The 15927-nt window shown below is 36.7% G+C and overlaps 1 protein-coding gene across 4 annotated transcripts; it reads right to left on the bottom strand.

Annotated features, from left to right (window-relative positions):
• Positions 1 to 260: 260 nt before the first annotated feature.
• LOC115730092 (carboxyl-terminal-processing peptidase 1, chloroplastic) lies at positions 261 to 15098 on the bottom strand. Of its 4 annotated transcripts, none has more exons than XM_030660677.2 (13): positions 14685 to 15098; positions 14449 to 14568; positions 11921 to 12058; positions 10063 to 10167; positions 9770 to 9938; positions 6734 to 6810; positions 5197 to 5241; positions 3156 to 3239; positions 2338 to 2376; positions 2180 to 2242; positions 1298 to 1427; positions 946 to 1047; positions 261 to 827 (listed from the first exon to the last, which is right to left on the bottom strand). In XM_030660677.2, exons 1-12 carry the CDS (start codon positions 15072 to 15074, stop codon positions 992 to 994), a joined length of 1416 nt encoding a protein of 471 aa, XP_030516537.1. In that variant the 5' UTR covers positions 15075 to 15098; the 3' UTR covers positions 261 to 827; positions 946 to 991. The 4 variants fall into 4 exon arrangements, with proteins under 4 accessions (XP_030516537.1, XP_030516539.1, XP_048132258.1 ...); XM_030660679.2 differs by having other exon boundaries at positions 261 to 746; XM_048276301.1 differs by having other exon boundaries at positions 261 to 756; positions 949 to 1047.
• Positions 15099 to 15927: the final 829 nt, after the last annotated feature.

Raw genomic sequence — 15927 nt, 5'->3', positions numbered from 1 at the left:
CAACCAAAACTCGATTAGCTGTCTTTATACCGTCCGAATTCGCCACTTTTCAACCTGAGCTGATTTACATCGTTAGCTTTGACACTGATTCCATCCCACATTGACAAGGCAAAACATGGGGAGTATTCGGCTCATCGTCGTCATCACAAAAGCGAATTGGCATTGGTTCGATGCAGAAAGAAATTCAGAATTACCGTGGCGGATCGAGAATGTAATTTTAACAGGCAGATTGGGAATCAGATCGAAGAGACATTGGAATATTTTAGCGGCAAACAAGCAGATAGCTAGCATTCATCTCCGTCCTGAGGAAAGAAAGAAAGCGTAAGCCTTCATGAGAAACCTGACCCCTTTTGCCGACTGCACGCACCAATCTTTTCACCGAAATAGCAAGATTTGTTTCTTTCGTGTTCTAATTGTTGTTACATCCTCTAATTCAAAGATGACAAGAACACTGCACACTTCATCAAGATATCGTATTTACATTGTGGAAATGATCTACGGGAGAACATAGCAAAGCGCCGGCCATACCCAAACATGAGTAATGAACTTTCTGAATCAGAGACCTGGAACTCCAATCCTCAGTGGGGTTCAGCAATGAGCTCACAAACTCCACCTTGGCTAGAAAATTCGGATCCAGAAGAGAAAAATTATCCTCCTCTGATGCAAACAAGTTGCCCTTTCACGGTCCAATGCAATCAGGTTAATGAATAATTTCCCTCACATACTCCATCGAAGCCCTGATCCACCTGATGCAGGAGATAAAAGATAACATTCTGATATCCTTTATGGAAGAGTCGCATATTGTATTCCTATAACAGGTGAAAGGCCTAGAGAGGAAATGGAAGAATGTGAGAGAGCTGTAGTCTATTGCTGAACAATTCACGCTAACAAATTTGTTCCCCAAATGGAAATACAAGCTAAGCAATACACAAAGCAAATACTTACCAGTGAAGGCCGAGAAAGGAAGTTGAAGGGCAGCCAGAACATAGGCTTATCCTTGTCTAAGCATTTTACACTGAGAAATACGCTTGATGACCTCATTCCAAGCTGCATATGAGGGATCTAGTGGATTAGGTCTACGCTACCAATTATCTAACACCTTATCCCTTGTTAGGAGCAATTCTTGCTTTCACTTGGTCTACCGAAAAAACTTTATGAGCCATCTGATCGGGTGGCGTGGAGCCCATGCTTGCAACGATCTAATATAGCTTATCCCAATAGACCAGTCTAACCAAGATTTTGCCCCTACATAGGGGAAGGCGTGGAGCATCAGAGAAAAGGAAGAAAGTATTTGTACCAGGGGGACTTCGATAATCTGGTTCTATTCCATTGCCATTAATGTCCATGTGGTTTGGGGTCACATACTTCCCAATAGTGACAACAACACCAGAACCATCATCGAGTTCAAAAACGGATTGGATCAGACCCTGTGAAGAATAGGTACTCAATCATCTTTATCTCACTCTTAGTTTAGACTCGTGTTTTTTTTTTTTTTTGACTTGTGGTTATTAAGTCGCCTACTCAATCATCTTTATCAATCATCTCCGCAATCTGAACCATTTATCTTAAGCCAGTTAGAAAATAATCAGAGTCAAGAAACGAAATTCTATAAGAAAACGATTCTGGACATGATTTCCTCATATAAAAAGATTCAAACCAAAAGAAAAAGGGAAGATGAATTCTAAGATAACTTAATGAGATGAAATGAGAAAGCAAAGGTGGTGTCTTAATTGACTTTAACATTCCCCTTTTTGCTAATCAAATCTTGCAGCTCACGTACTTTCACATTTTCTTAAACCTGGAACATCTAATACTTCACAAAGTGCACACACTGACACGTAAGTTGACATATAAATCTTTCCAAAATATTTCAGAATATCAAAACGCAGCAAAGTGAAATATTTTTTTTTCTTAAACAAAAACAAACACACCTCCTAAGTGTAATTCATCCCCCTAAATAAAAAGTTTGTTTCATTTCCGTCCTCAATAGAGAGCAAAGCAGTCGTTAAACTGTCTTTGTCCCATCTAAGAAGCCAACCATAAGACCACAGTGGCTCATAAATCTAATGAAACTCATAAAGACCAATGATGCGTCTTCTGCTAGATTACCTGGTTCCAGATCCTCAATGACAAATTGTGTACACGACTGGGTTTACAAAAAATAGATCAATTATGGTACCTTGCCAAAAGTCCTGTCTCCAACCAGAACAGCCCTACAGTTGTCATGAAGAGCAGAGGCAACCTACAATGAAAGATGAACAGTCATGGTAATTCATCTTAAATTGAGATGACAGAATGCACAAGAAGTTGCTCATAATTACAAGTTGAGGAGCTTACAATTTCACTAGCACTGGCTGTTTTATTGTTTACCAAAACCTGCATGAGAGGCTTAACTTATTAGCTAATTTTCGAATAGTAATCTGAATTTCTGCTGAAATGATGATTTAGATGTAACCATAAAATGAAAGTCAGCAGGCTCAGCACAAAAAAGTTGTACAGTTCTAGTTATAACAAGCTACTCAGTGGAAGTCAGTGGTACACTCAAGCGAGAACATAATCACCTCTCTTTATGCCACGTTTTATTATGCAAGTCACGTTAAAGAGTGGCCCCAAGAAACTTGTTAAGCAGGGATTACACAGAACATGAGAACATTCAGTACATTGGTTTCTGCAAGATTTCATCAATTAGTTGCTTAACAAGGGCTTCAAGTGTAGTTTTTAACGAAAATCCTTATTATGTTTAAGGATTTAAAATAAAATATTTTCACTTAATGAATTTGCCTACTAACTGAGAAAATTTTTTGGAACCAGATGGTAGGGTGTCAATCTAAAGAAGACTCCTATCAATGCCAATTGACTGTATCGTGAGAAGAGACTTCTTTACCCCACCAAATCAAAATCTTCGAACAGAAAACAACCTCCTTAATAAAAATTGTCATTAAATTTTTGTTCCCTTTCGTCTTCCTTCAGCTAGTTGCAACAGAAATGCCCCCAACAGAAATACTAGCTCCAAAGGCTTAATTAAGAAACTGCCATATGGACTGAACCAAATCAAGGTTTAGTAATTCAAAAAAATGTAATTTGTTTTATTTGTAATAGGTTTAAAATTTTTTAATAAGTTGCAAACTCTTATATGTCCAAGAAGGAACACATACAATAACAGGATCTTTAACCAAAGGAGCAGCATCTGCAGTAATTGTGGTCTGGTGCTGGGAATCCCTTCCAACAGTATAAGTCACCTGTTTAATTGCATAACAGGACAAAAAATGGTTAACACAGCCCACGTAGAATACAATATAAACATAGTATGATATCAATGTACATGATTACAAGGGTTAACTATCACCAATTCTTTTGAAAGCTACCAAAAAGGAAAAAAAGGACTACCTCTGTACTAGAATGCAAAGGATAACACTTATTGGAGGATAAAAACTTGATCTGAGAAGAAACGATGAGTCATTTTCATAAGCAAGTAGTACATTCTACTTGAATGGGATTCCTTTCTTTTTGCATCCCAGATATTGAACAGGTTTTGCTTAATGATTGACTTCGAAGTACTCATTCAGACCTACTACATATATAAAAGGAACGGGTGCTACAAGGTACTTGTTATTTTGAAGATCATCACACTGATTTTTCTTGCTATGAGCAATTACATCAACATCAACATCACCTTTATCCCAAACTAGTTGGGGTCGGCAATTAGTGTTTTGAAAATTGAATTCCCAAATAAGTATGCTTAAAAGTATGCTAAGACACTCGCTGTAAAATTAGTGCTTATGAAAGAAAGGAGTTTGGTGAAGAATTGATACATTGTCAGAAAATTTAGCATATCAAAAGAATCAGCTTTTTTGCAAAGAACTCCAATGACATCTAAAAAGGTGCCATCCAGTTAATATTTTCCATATAATAATACGTTTTGATGGTCAAAATACCTATGTTCCTTACTTGTATCTTGATTTCTTTGGCCTTCCATCCGACTACCCTCTTCAACCTCCCTATGATCCAGCAGTTCGCATATTTTAACAATTAGAGTAGTCAAATAGGATGATTCCTCTGCTTGTCTTTTGGCTCATTTGGAAAGAAAGAAACAAGAGGGCATCTCTAGGGTTGAATCTCTTGGGATTCTTAATTGGTTATACACCTTTCATCTTTAATATCCTTGGAAAGATCAGTTTCATACTACCAGTTTGTTGGTAATGTTTGAAGCAATCTTCTTTGGCATTATTCTGTTTGTGGATGGCTTCCCTTCTAAAGTTGTTTTGCATGGGAGAAGTCTCCCTTTGGTACCTTCTTAATGGGGTGCAGTTTATCATTCAAAAAATATTTAAAGGAAAAAAGAGAAGTAGTCACCTAAGTAAATACTGAATGATGCTGCTAACTACCTGTGAAATTAGCTGTGAAAATGGATAAGAGACAAAACCGATAGTTGACGCACTCCATTGTCACAAAACAGAGCATGCACAATTTTGCATGGCAGAATCATCAATATAACAGGACTTTAGGAATTCTTCTTTCCAATATTTGCAGGGATGAAGTGGCATTGCTTAAGAACAAATGTATAATTTTCTTTTCTCATATTCTTCCTTGGGATTTTAACTTTGCTTCTGATAAACTACCTAATTATTTGCTACAAACACAAATATGTAGCTAAATAGTGTAATTCAAACTTAAGGCTCCACTTAAAAAGTCAATTTTACTCAAAGGAAAAAAAGCGTGAAGCTTAAATAACTCACTCAGAACACCCTTAAAAGGATTACTTGGTCTGATTGGGAGCAAATAAGCCCTTATGGAATAAATATTCAGCCTCTTGTGAACCTTTTTTATCACATTTTTAGAACCATTTTCATTGCTTATTTGAGGAAACATTACAATCAAATGCCATCAAGGCATTTCTTGGTTACCCAAGAAGGAATGTTGGAAGCTTTCAATGCCCCGTTTTTCTTATATTATTAGTGATCAAATGCTTTGCAAATTGAAACACTCCTTATCAAGTATACTTAAGGAGAGCACTAGGGACCCTATTTAACAAGACCATTTAAAGAATATTTATTTGCAAAAACGGATGAGATAATGAGATTGTGCGCACAAGTACTCTTGGCAATCATGTAGAAGAGAAAAAAGTACTTCAAGTACAAATAAGCACCATGGCAAGACAGTCATTAAATTATGGAAAGTCAACATGAGATAACGTACCGTTTCTCCTTGGTTCAAGAAGAGCTTAGCAATTTCAATTCCAGCCTGAAATATCAGAAGAGACATGGATTTTAAGTTCTTCCTAATCTGCTGATCCTAAGTATTTTAGCTTAGATTTGCAAACAGCTTGGTAATGATCATTAAGGTGACACTCAGACAGCCGATTTAAGATTCTTTTTGGCCTCTACCTACAAGAAGAATCTAATATTATATCATCCAGTTAAAACAAATATCATAACTCTTAGAATCCACGTAACGACCTTTTCACCAAATTTTAAAACATTGGAGCTGTTTTACACCCTTGTATAGGACTCAGTAACCTCACGCTGCACATACAAAGATACAAAACAACAAGGAGGAGACAGAAGTATTTCTTTTGTTTGCATGTAAGAGAGTATAGGTATCCTTCATCAAGCAATACTTTGTACAAAGTAGACCTACATCTTGGCATGGGTCATAAGCTTTCAGATGTAAAGTAATAATGCTCTTGCAAGAACAATAATGAACATGGACGTAATCATAAGACAACATATAGATACTTGGTTTCAACTCCAACTAATCTAAAGCATCAGTGGACTTATGAACAAGTCTAATATCAAATAAGCTCATGCTCTTGAGAAACCTAATGCTGACAATAAGTTCATCCTTTTAGTGGACATAGTGGTCAGATTGTGGAACATATTTTCTTGGTCGATGTCATTCTTAAACCTATTGGAATGTTGCAAATGCACGTACTCAGGCAACAATCCTTTTTATCAATCAATAAAAATGAATTCATAAAGAGGAACCAAAGGGGATGCCAAACCATTTACAAAATAAGGAGTCCAATTCGTCAAGGATAGCAATTACATCAAGACTCGTGCAGTGTATACCAAAATTTTAAAGTAAAAAGGCAAGAATCCATAACTTTTACTGAATGGCTCTTAGAGTTATGGAAATTTCTTCTTTTTCTCTCACTCCAAATCAGCTAAAAAGTTACCTAGGGATCAAAAGAAACATCTTCCTCTTCTCTATGCTAGCACAGATGGCCAACAAGCTCCTAGCTATTTTTCCACCAACCGCACACTCATTCACTGAATGGCCATTACTGACCATTACTGGCAACTTATCTTGCACAGCCATCAGAATGAAGTAAACAACTAAGGTACAGCACAGGTCACTTCTGAATGACATGTGTCTACGCATTGGAGTGTTCCATGATTTGAGAAAGATGTACAGAATTCATCGCCATTTATGCTCATTCAAGCAAATTCTATTCTGCTACATTGAAGTATTTTATGATTTGAGAAAACAATTGCTAGAAGTTCTTCTAGCATCAATTAGACAGAGAGTAGATAGACAAAGAAACATTTTTCTCACAAATATATCATCCATGTCAACAAGCAAACTTTTCCATCTGGAAGATTCATCACAGGAAAGATTTACAATGAAAAAGGAATTCTATGGATCCAAGCAAACTGAGCCTCCTAACTCTAGGATAATCCAACATCAGAGTACTTAAAGCATAATGGTATATCTGCCGATGTCAGATGAATACCTGCACGAGCCCCCCAAGATTATCTCTGAGATCCAAAATGAAATACGAGGAACCCATCTCTTGAAGGCGCTTCATTGCTGCAAAAATCATCATTCCTTCAGATTCATAACAACAATAAATAGAATCTTCCCAAAAACATCAAAGTCCACATTTACAAAAGGAGGGTACCTAGCCCTATCGATTGAGGGAAGAACAACACAATTTTTAGTACTGAGAAGAAAGGAAAAAACCAAAAGAGAGATGAGGAAGGCAAAGAAGAAAATGTCACATTTTCCAAAACATACTAATAATTGAAGGAGGAACACGTATTGAAAAATTGAATTTTGGAAAAAAAAAAAAAAACAATTTTTTTCCAAAATTTTTGAGAGATTTTAATAAAAAAAATAAAATAAAATATTTTATTTTTAAAAATTTTTTTTAAGGTTTAATTTTTTTAATAAAAAAAAAAAAGAGAAAGGGCTTTAATGAGGAGGGAAGAGGGGAGAAAAAAAAAAAAAAAAAAAAAAAAAAGGAAGAAAAAGGTCAATATTTAAAATATTACAAAAAACTTTCAATCTCTAGAAATTAAGGTAAACAACAGATTTTGCATCCAGCATGCATTTCTTTAAAAAGTTAGAATATCACTGTCATCAAAAGACAACACATTTAGAGGAAAAAAACAAAACCAAAGATGACATGACAGAAGTGGGCCAGCATCTTCCTGGTAGATCAATTTCACCTATAAATTTGCAAGACAGACATCTTGTCACCCATTTTCCTGATAACTGAAACTACTATTATGAAAGATTTCTTTTGTCCCAAATTTATAAGCCTGCATTCCATGCACAATGATAAATCAGGCACGGAGCAATTTCCATAATCCACTTCATTTTTTGATCGAGAATTACCATGCCCCATGACAAATGAGGCAGCATGCAATTTGCTAAATCTGCTTCAGTCAATTACACAAAACAGAGATCATTACAAAGATACAGAAAGCTTGTCGTAGTTTTGTGAGAAAACAACAAATTTTACATCCAGCTTGCATCTCTCTCCAAAGTAAAATTTTTAAAAATTTGCAAGAAAGACATTTTATTGCCCACTTTTAGCAAAATGGGAAAAGGCTGATCACTTAAACTACTATTATGAAAGATTCCTTGTATCCCAAACTTGTAAAAGCACCCCAATCATTTTCAATTCCAGAAGAAATTCGAATAACATCAGCTTCATCAAGCACCATTGCGAGAAAACAACAAATTTTACATCCAGCTTGCATCTCTCTCCAAAGTAAAATTTTTAAAAATTTGCAAGAAAGACATTTTATTGCCCATTTTTAGCAAAATGGGAAAAGGCTGATCACTTAAACTACTATCATGAAAGATTCCTTGTATCCCAAACTTGTAAAAGCACCCCAATCATTTTCAATTCCAGAAGAAATTCGAATAACATCAGCTTCATCAAGTACCGTTGACCTTACTGCCCGTAAACTATATGTCATGTCAACCTCACTCTGAAAAGATAAGGGGTGTCAGGGTTGACTTTTACTAAAAGCATTATAGTAAAAGCATTTATCCAAGCTCCCTATCTTTTGAAGTTTGTGATTGCAACAAATCATAGACCTCTTGTAATCAGCATCGGGAATTTCCGCATCATCTCTACTTCCAACCTAAATCTATGGTCCGTAAACACTGAGAACAAGACTCAAATAGTCGTATGCTTAAAGTTATATTGATATTAAGAAATTCAAATAACATTAGCTTCATCAAGCATCGTTGACCTTACTGCCTGTAAACTATATGTCATGTCAACCTCACTCTGAAAAGATAAGCGGGTGTCAGGGTTGACTTTCACTAAAAGCATCATAGTAAAAGCATTTATCCAAGCTCCCTATCTTTTGAAGCCTGTGATTGCAACAAATCATAGACCTCTTGTAATCAGCATCGGGAATTTCCGCATCATATCGTTGACCTTACTGCCTGTAAACTATATGTCAGGTCAACCTCACTCTGAAAAGATAAGTGGGTGTCAGGGTTGACTTTTACTAAAAGCATTACAGTAAAAGCATTTATCCAAGCTCCCTATCTTTTGAAGCTTGTGATTGCGACAAATCATAGACCTCTTGTAATCAGCATCGGGAATTTCCACATCATCTCTACTTCCAACCTAAATTTATGGTCCGTAAACACTGAGAACAAGACTCAAATAGTCGTCTGCTTAAAGTTATATTGATATTTCTTGTGCGTAACTATCTTGGGCTTTTCTTCTGCAGGTGGTACCTTTCGTTTATACTACAAAATGAGGGAGCACTAGAATTCAGCAAAATATCCCAAAAAGACAAATAGTGCTACTATTATCTAAGAAAAAATTAATTAATATATCTACAGTTCTCCATTTTCAATATTGGCAACATATAATCACCATTGTACATTATTCCATTAACCTATTTTCTTGTTTGACATGCGTAGCTTGTTCATCGTCTAGCTTTTGCATTAAAACCTGGCTTATTTGAGGCAAAAGGTAAGTGATTTCCATGATTCTACAAACTAGACAAACAATTTAATATGATCCTACGAGTTTTAGACCTAATATGAGGTTTACCTTGCAAATTGATGGGGTTTTACAAGATGGCTTACATTATACAACAGTGACAAAGAGTATTTATCATAGAGAACATCAATTAGAAGGAATGAAGGAGGAAGTAAGTTTTTCTAGCAGCTACTAGCTAAAAATTAGATACGGAAAGTATGCAGGAGGAAAGATAGGAAAAGTTACCAAATCCATCCTCAACTTTTCCCTTAGTTACACTTCGATTTCAAAACCAATGCTTTGCACCCCTTGGTTTCAGTATCTCACACTCTTCACCTTTTTTTCTCTAGTTTCTTAAATTTTTTAAGTGTAAAGCGTAGGTTTTTAGGGAACCTCAGGGGGCAAGGTGTTTATTTCACAAGTGCATGCGCACATGCATGCGTGAACAAATTCAAAATTGATAACATTGTCTACAAAATGAATGAAGGTGCAAAAAACTATAGTTAAGAAAGTTAAATAATAATTGTTCACCGGTAACTAGATCTTTTATGGCCAATGCATTGAACTCCTTCAAACGTATGTAACCAATGGACATCGTGCCATTTTCTGCATCTTCCAACCGATAGAAAACTGGGGTTCGCGCAACAAGTTGCCTTTGGACTTCAAAAGATTGAACAGGTCCACAATCCCGGTGTTTGACCTGTCATAATTTTTCTAAACATGATAATTCAAAAAGAAGATAATCTTTCTCAATGTTAATTGCACTTGAAAGAACAAACTAACTGAAAGAAACAATACTCCCAATGAATTGCTTCAGAATTAACCTCAATTTTCACTGAAGTTCCATTTGGTCCTTGCAACAAAGAAGATACTTCAATTGCTGACTTCCCTCTGATATCATCTCCATTAACTGCCAAGATTTCATCCCCCTGCCATGAAGAGAAAAGACAGAGGAAGACTCACAACATGCTTTCAATTGTATACATATGCAAGACCATCATTAGAAATGAGACTATCATGAGATCAAGTTAGGAAAAAATGACAAACATGAAGCATAGTTTTAAGATGATAGTTCAGAATGTGAGAACTCTTGAACAGCCAATGCTATAAGAGAATCAACCAAAGAAATCTAAACATGCCAATCATATGCATGTTCAAATTTCTTCTAGTTGAAACCGAAACTGGTAGAGTAGGAGCTCATAAAAAGTGCTATAACGCATAAATATCTTTTCCAGGAAATAAGAACATCCCCATTGAGAAACTGTTCTCTGCCTTCTGCCTATAGCACGATAGAAGGACGTGGAGGAGTTTCATTTAGTCTCTCGCATCAAACACTAAAGCTATCAGAATGAATTTCAGTAAGTTATTGAGAGGCTTTCATAGACTAAATAGGGTCCTCCAAGGAAACACTGCTCATACACAAGGATCAATTGTACATTTAATTGTCCAACAATGCATGACAAACTACATTGCAATTTTATGCTAGAACCGGTCAAGGATAGAGCAGTTCTTAAAATGTGAAGAAAACAAAACCCAGACATGAAGATGCACAGATTTCCATGATAAATTTAAGTGAACCATGGCAGGAGGAAGGAGAATTCTATTCCCTGATGAAAAATGGGACAAGAACTCTGTTTATTCCTTCTTCACCGTGTGCACATCCAACAGCTGTGATCTCAACGTTTCGATCCTGTAAGAATGTGACTGCCATAAAGCTAACGCAAGAGGGTTCACTTTTTCATGTATGTGAACAATCCTAAGAAGCCCATCATTGTGAATCATGCAAAGGCGGTGACCAAACTGTGAGCTTTAATGGGTTTCATTAGGGGCTAAAAAAGTCAAGAAATTATGAGCTCAACTCATAAACAGCTCAAGTCAGCTCTATTTTTTTGGAGTTTTGTCCAAGTCAAGTAGTTTGAGGACTTAATCACCTCAAGCTCAAGCTTTAAATTCTATGGGAGTTTGGAATTCTAAATGCTTAGTTGAACTTTAAATATTATATGTGTATCTATATATCCAAGTCAAGTAGCTTGAGGACTTAATCAACTCGAGTTCAAGCTTTAAATTCTAGGGCAGTTTGCAATCCTAAATGCTCAATTGAACTTACATATTTTAAGTATATTTATATATTCATAAAAATAAGAGATAGAAATACGCATGCATTGAAGACATTACTACTTTGCTATATTATTGCAAGTCCAAAACTCGATTGCAAGCTTAGACAAAACCAACTGTTTGGTAATCCAGACGACACAAGTCGAGCTTGGACATATTCAAGACTTTGTCAAGTCAAGCTCAAGCTTGAAACATCAAGGTCAATGGAGCTCAGGTTGAGTATTGGGTCTTGCATTGTCGAGTCATGTTGAAATCAGGTATGCTCAAATAAAGTTAACTAACCCCTAGCAATAAGTGTGAAAGGCATACTCAATCATCAAATAATGATGAAAACTAAGCATTCACATGTAGATGCTGGTCAGTTCGACCACTTCCAATGAGAAATCGACCAGTGAAGACTGGAGAGACAGGTTAATCGGAAATGAGCATGCATGTGCACGCATCAAAGAGATAACAAAATTGGGGTTTCTAACAGCAAATCAATAGGACTAAATTTACGTATTTATTGCAGTCAGAAGATGTGCGCTTGTTACTAAGTTGCAGATCTATGTTCAGATATATTTTTACCTGCCTCACACCAGCAGCATGGGCTGGTCCATCCAGTAGAAGTCCCAAAACCTTCAGTTTGACCTTTCCATCATCATCCTGGACTTCCCTTAGATTTATGCCAATACCCGTCATGTCATACCTAGCCATCCTGGACAACTTTCATCATAACGGCATATTGAAACTGAACAGATTGTTAGTAAATGCTGAAAATTTGGAGCAAAAGCTAATCTCTTTTCTGCCCAAATAAAAAGACAATCACTAGACAATTGAAAAGGGATAATTAATATCTCACATTACAAAAAAAATAAGGCTCGAAAAAAAACTCCTTTCTTCTTCTCTCTTTAATATATACTACTTTTATAAGCAATCCCATTTAGATAAATAAAAGGTTCTAAAGAGATATTTCAAATAAAAAAAAAAGAAGAAGCAAGTTCAGTAATGTGCTAAACTCGTACTCTAAAAGATGCTCATAATTACTAACACATGAAGTCAAAATCCAAATGGTATATCCCCCCTCCCAGGTTCTTCTATTTATGGCAGTGGATTTTCCACCCTTTTGGAGGTATGAGGTGGGTTATACTATTAGGATTGGGTGACTTCAAATTCAAAGGAACAATCTCCTGGGGAACAAGAATTTGGCATAAAATAAGAACAAGAAAAAGTGTAAAGGATGGCAACTCGACCTAACCACAAGAACATTAACCAACATCTATGCCACTAACATTCTCCTTAAACATCCAGTTATATAAGTTATAACTCCCAGGCCTCTTCCCGCTAAGTAGAGTTGCCTACGTGGATCTTCAAATGATGTAAATTATTCTCCTAAGAACATGGCTGATGTAGCTCTTGCTTTTAGATAGTCAATTATGCAGAACCACATTCAACTTATTGAGCAAACATACCAGAGAATCAAAAATAAGATTGAGAAATTTCTCATACAGATTTATCTAACAGATTGGAAAACAATTATTACACAATAAATCATGCTTGAACGTGTTGCATTTCAGGCCTTGAGCCCACTGTATACCTATATCAGACCAGAAGATTCACCCCGCAAACCTTCCATTTTTAAGAAAGATTATGCATCAGATGTCCAGTGATGATATGTGAGTTTTGCCTTATAACTGGAATGAGGTTGGAAGAGGGAGTAGTTTAGACATATGAAGATGTCAACAGAAACTTTAAGTAAAGATCTCGAACACTTAAATCTTGCCTTACACTTGATACCTTCAAAAGGACAGTGGTGCGAGAGGATCCATGTGGCTGACACTTATAAGGGGATGACAGTTTTTATGGTCAGCTCTCAATTATGTTATTATGATGTACTTGATCAACCTCAACCTAATGGATATTTATTTTTATTTTTAATTTTAACACATGCAAAAAAGACTATCTTGGACTCAGCTTAATTAAGAAGAAGCACTAGAACTCAGAAGCGTTATATATTGTAATCTATGTACATCAAATATATCAACCTCATTTATTATAAGAAACAATCCAAGATCCTATAATCAGAGCTCAGTGGTCCTTAATATAGGAAAACAATACTTCTGAACTTTCACGCCGAACAAGGGCCTGGCCATGTTCCCTTTGAAGCTACCAATCCCTTATATACCAATCATAATCAGTGTTTGTTTTTCTCATAACACATTATCACTTAATACTGTGTTATGACAATTTGTATGAGTTATGAAAAAAATGAACTTCGATTATGGCTAGTACGTTAGGGAATTGGTGCCCTTTGAGGGACCATAGAAAACCCCCACTGAACAAACACAACTGCACAAGTTCCTAGGCATCAAGTTCAGGTCACAATTTCAGCATCTATGCCATAATGAAATAAAAGCTTGTTTAACTAATCTATATATTGATGATGTCTAAACCATCATTTTCCACTATACATGAGGGATTAAATACAAGACCTCTTCAGGAGGCAGAATTACGTTGTGATTGGGCGAGGACATCCATGAAATTTGTGAAGCAAAAGATGATGACCAAGTAAATTTTCACGCCGATAGCATACAAGTTGACAGCTGAAGCTTTGCCATAATCTTTCACAAGTCTTCCTCACCGTAGTGGATAAGATTAGACTAACAATTAAGGAAAAGAGTTCAACCGACATTCATGCATGTACTACTGCCAATTAGGGTAGGTGCTGTATAGAGGACACTAATAGACCCAGCAACAATTTATTAAATAATTATAGAAAGATGAGGTCGAACAAGGACTGAGTTCTGCATTACTTCTCAAAAAATTATCCTTTTTATCTGCATATATTGCCACCCATCTGGACATTCGATTGAATGGTGCAAATTTAAGTATGTAAATGTAATGCAAGTAAATTGGCCCGAAAAAAAAAAATGTAATGCAAGTTCACCGATGTTTGTAACTCAAGTATGCGGGATGCAAATTATATTACAGGGTCAAAAGTCTATGAAATGCAGACTGACTAGCAGTGTCAGACTCGTCCATCGCAACATAAACTGCCATATCCACAAACATAAATTCACTACAGAATTTACACGGGCAAAAAAGGAGCCAATCACCTCATCAGGAGAGAGAAATCGGGTGTAAGGATCACCCAAACCCGCCAGCATTCGTCTTATCAATTCGTGAGCCTTTGATCTTGTCGTAATTGAAGTATTCAGTACGTCTTCTTTCTTCCGCTGCAAATAGAGCAAACAGAACGGCTCATTAACCCACTCCGCTTAAAGAAAACATTTCAGAGGGAAAAGGAAAACCAAAAGACAAACGAAAATTAGCATTGAGAGAGAGATTTTGCCTGCCACGCTTCAGGCGACCAGCGACGGCGACCAGTACCGAGGAAGCTTTCATTGACGATATTCCAAGCTTCCTCCACGAGTCCCTCATTGGTCACTTTCTCGGGCACAGCGCCTGGCCCATCCTCTTTCTCCTCCTCGCGGCAGTACTCCACCGACGGTTCGGACTTCGCCGTCCGTGCCGGAGAAGACTCTGTTGCGATCGACGGAGGCGAGAACAGAAGGCTGAACGAGAGAGCTCCGGACAGCGCAGCGGACATGAGCTTCCTCCGAGCTGACGAGGTGCAGCGGACGGGAGCCGCCGCGGCGGCGCGAGGGGAGAGAGGCTGAGCCGGAGAGGGCAGTGGTGAGAGAGCGACGGAGGAGCTGCAGAGGAGCAATAACAGCCCCATATTGGCGTTGTGGTGGTGGCTCGTGGCTCGTGGCTTACGGTTATGAGAATTATTTTTTCCTTTTTCTTTTTCTTTTTCGGTGAGCGGGCTTGGGAGGGCTCGGATCGGGCCTGTTTGGGCCGGATTAGACGTTTTGCCCAGACAGGCCGATGGGGGCAAGGGTCCAAACCTTGCCTATTGGGCCACTTTTTTATTTTCTATTCTTTCAAATTTCAGCTTGAAAATTGAATAAGTATGAAGAACGATTTTTATCATGAAAAATCCCAAACTAAAATACCCATAACAGTTTTATCAAAAATTAATTTTTTGACTACAAAAAAACCGAAACTAGTGTACCTATGACAAATTTACCTTAAACTATTTTTCGACCGCCAAAAATCCTAAACCGATACTTTCGTGACAAATTTATCACAAACTAATTATTTTGACCACCAAAAATTTCAAATTAGTATACATGTGACAAATACCACAAATTGATACAATAGAGGGTAAAAGGCCCAAACGTGTACATCTAGCAATTGCCACGTGTCATCCAATTTAGCAATTTGACGATAAAATTTAACAAAATTAACGAAAGTTAAATTTATCATAGGTATACCGGTTTGGGGTAAATTTATCAAAGGCGTACTAATTTAGGATTTTTGGTGGTTAAAAAATAATTTTGGATAAATTTATCGCAACGAGACTACTTTGGAATTTTTCGTGATATTAACCATTTATTTAATATTTTACTTATGATTAATATACTATTTTTCATGCTACTTTAGAAATTTGGGCTTATTTATACTATTGGTATATCATGAGTATTATATGCCACATCGAAATCATCGTTGTAGTGTTATTCATTAGCTAT

This window comes from Rhodamnia argentea, chromosome 3 (genome assembly GCF_020921035.1).
Source record: "Rhodamnia argentea isolate NSW1041297 chromosome 3, ASM2092103v1, whole genome shotgun sequence".
Lineage (NCBI taxonomy): Eukaryota > Viridiplantae > Streptophyta > Magnoliopsida > Myrtales > Myrtaceae > Rhodamnia > Rhodamnia argentea.
The sequence above is the reverse complement of the archived record's forward strand: the minus strand, read 5'-3'. Positions and strand labels throughout refer to the sequence as shown.

Excerpts from the sequence above, each read along its gene's own strand:
- LOC115730092 (XM_030660677.2), bottom strand. The coding sequence starts at position 15,074 with ATGGGGCTGTTATTGCTCCTCTGCAGCTCCTCCGTCGCTCTCTCACCA. Across the intron at positions 2,377-3,155 it reads TGGTTAAAGATCCTGTTATT|GTTTTGGTAAACAATAAAAC; the intron begins GTATGTGTTCCT and ends CCTCTCATGCAG. Across the intron at positions 1,048-1,297 it reads AGATTATCGAAGTCCCCCTG|CTTGGAATGAGGTCATCAAG; the intron begins GTACAAATACTT and ends CCTCATATGCAG.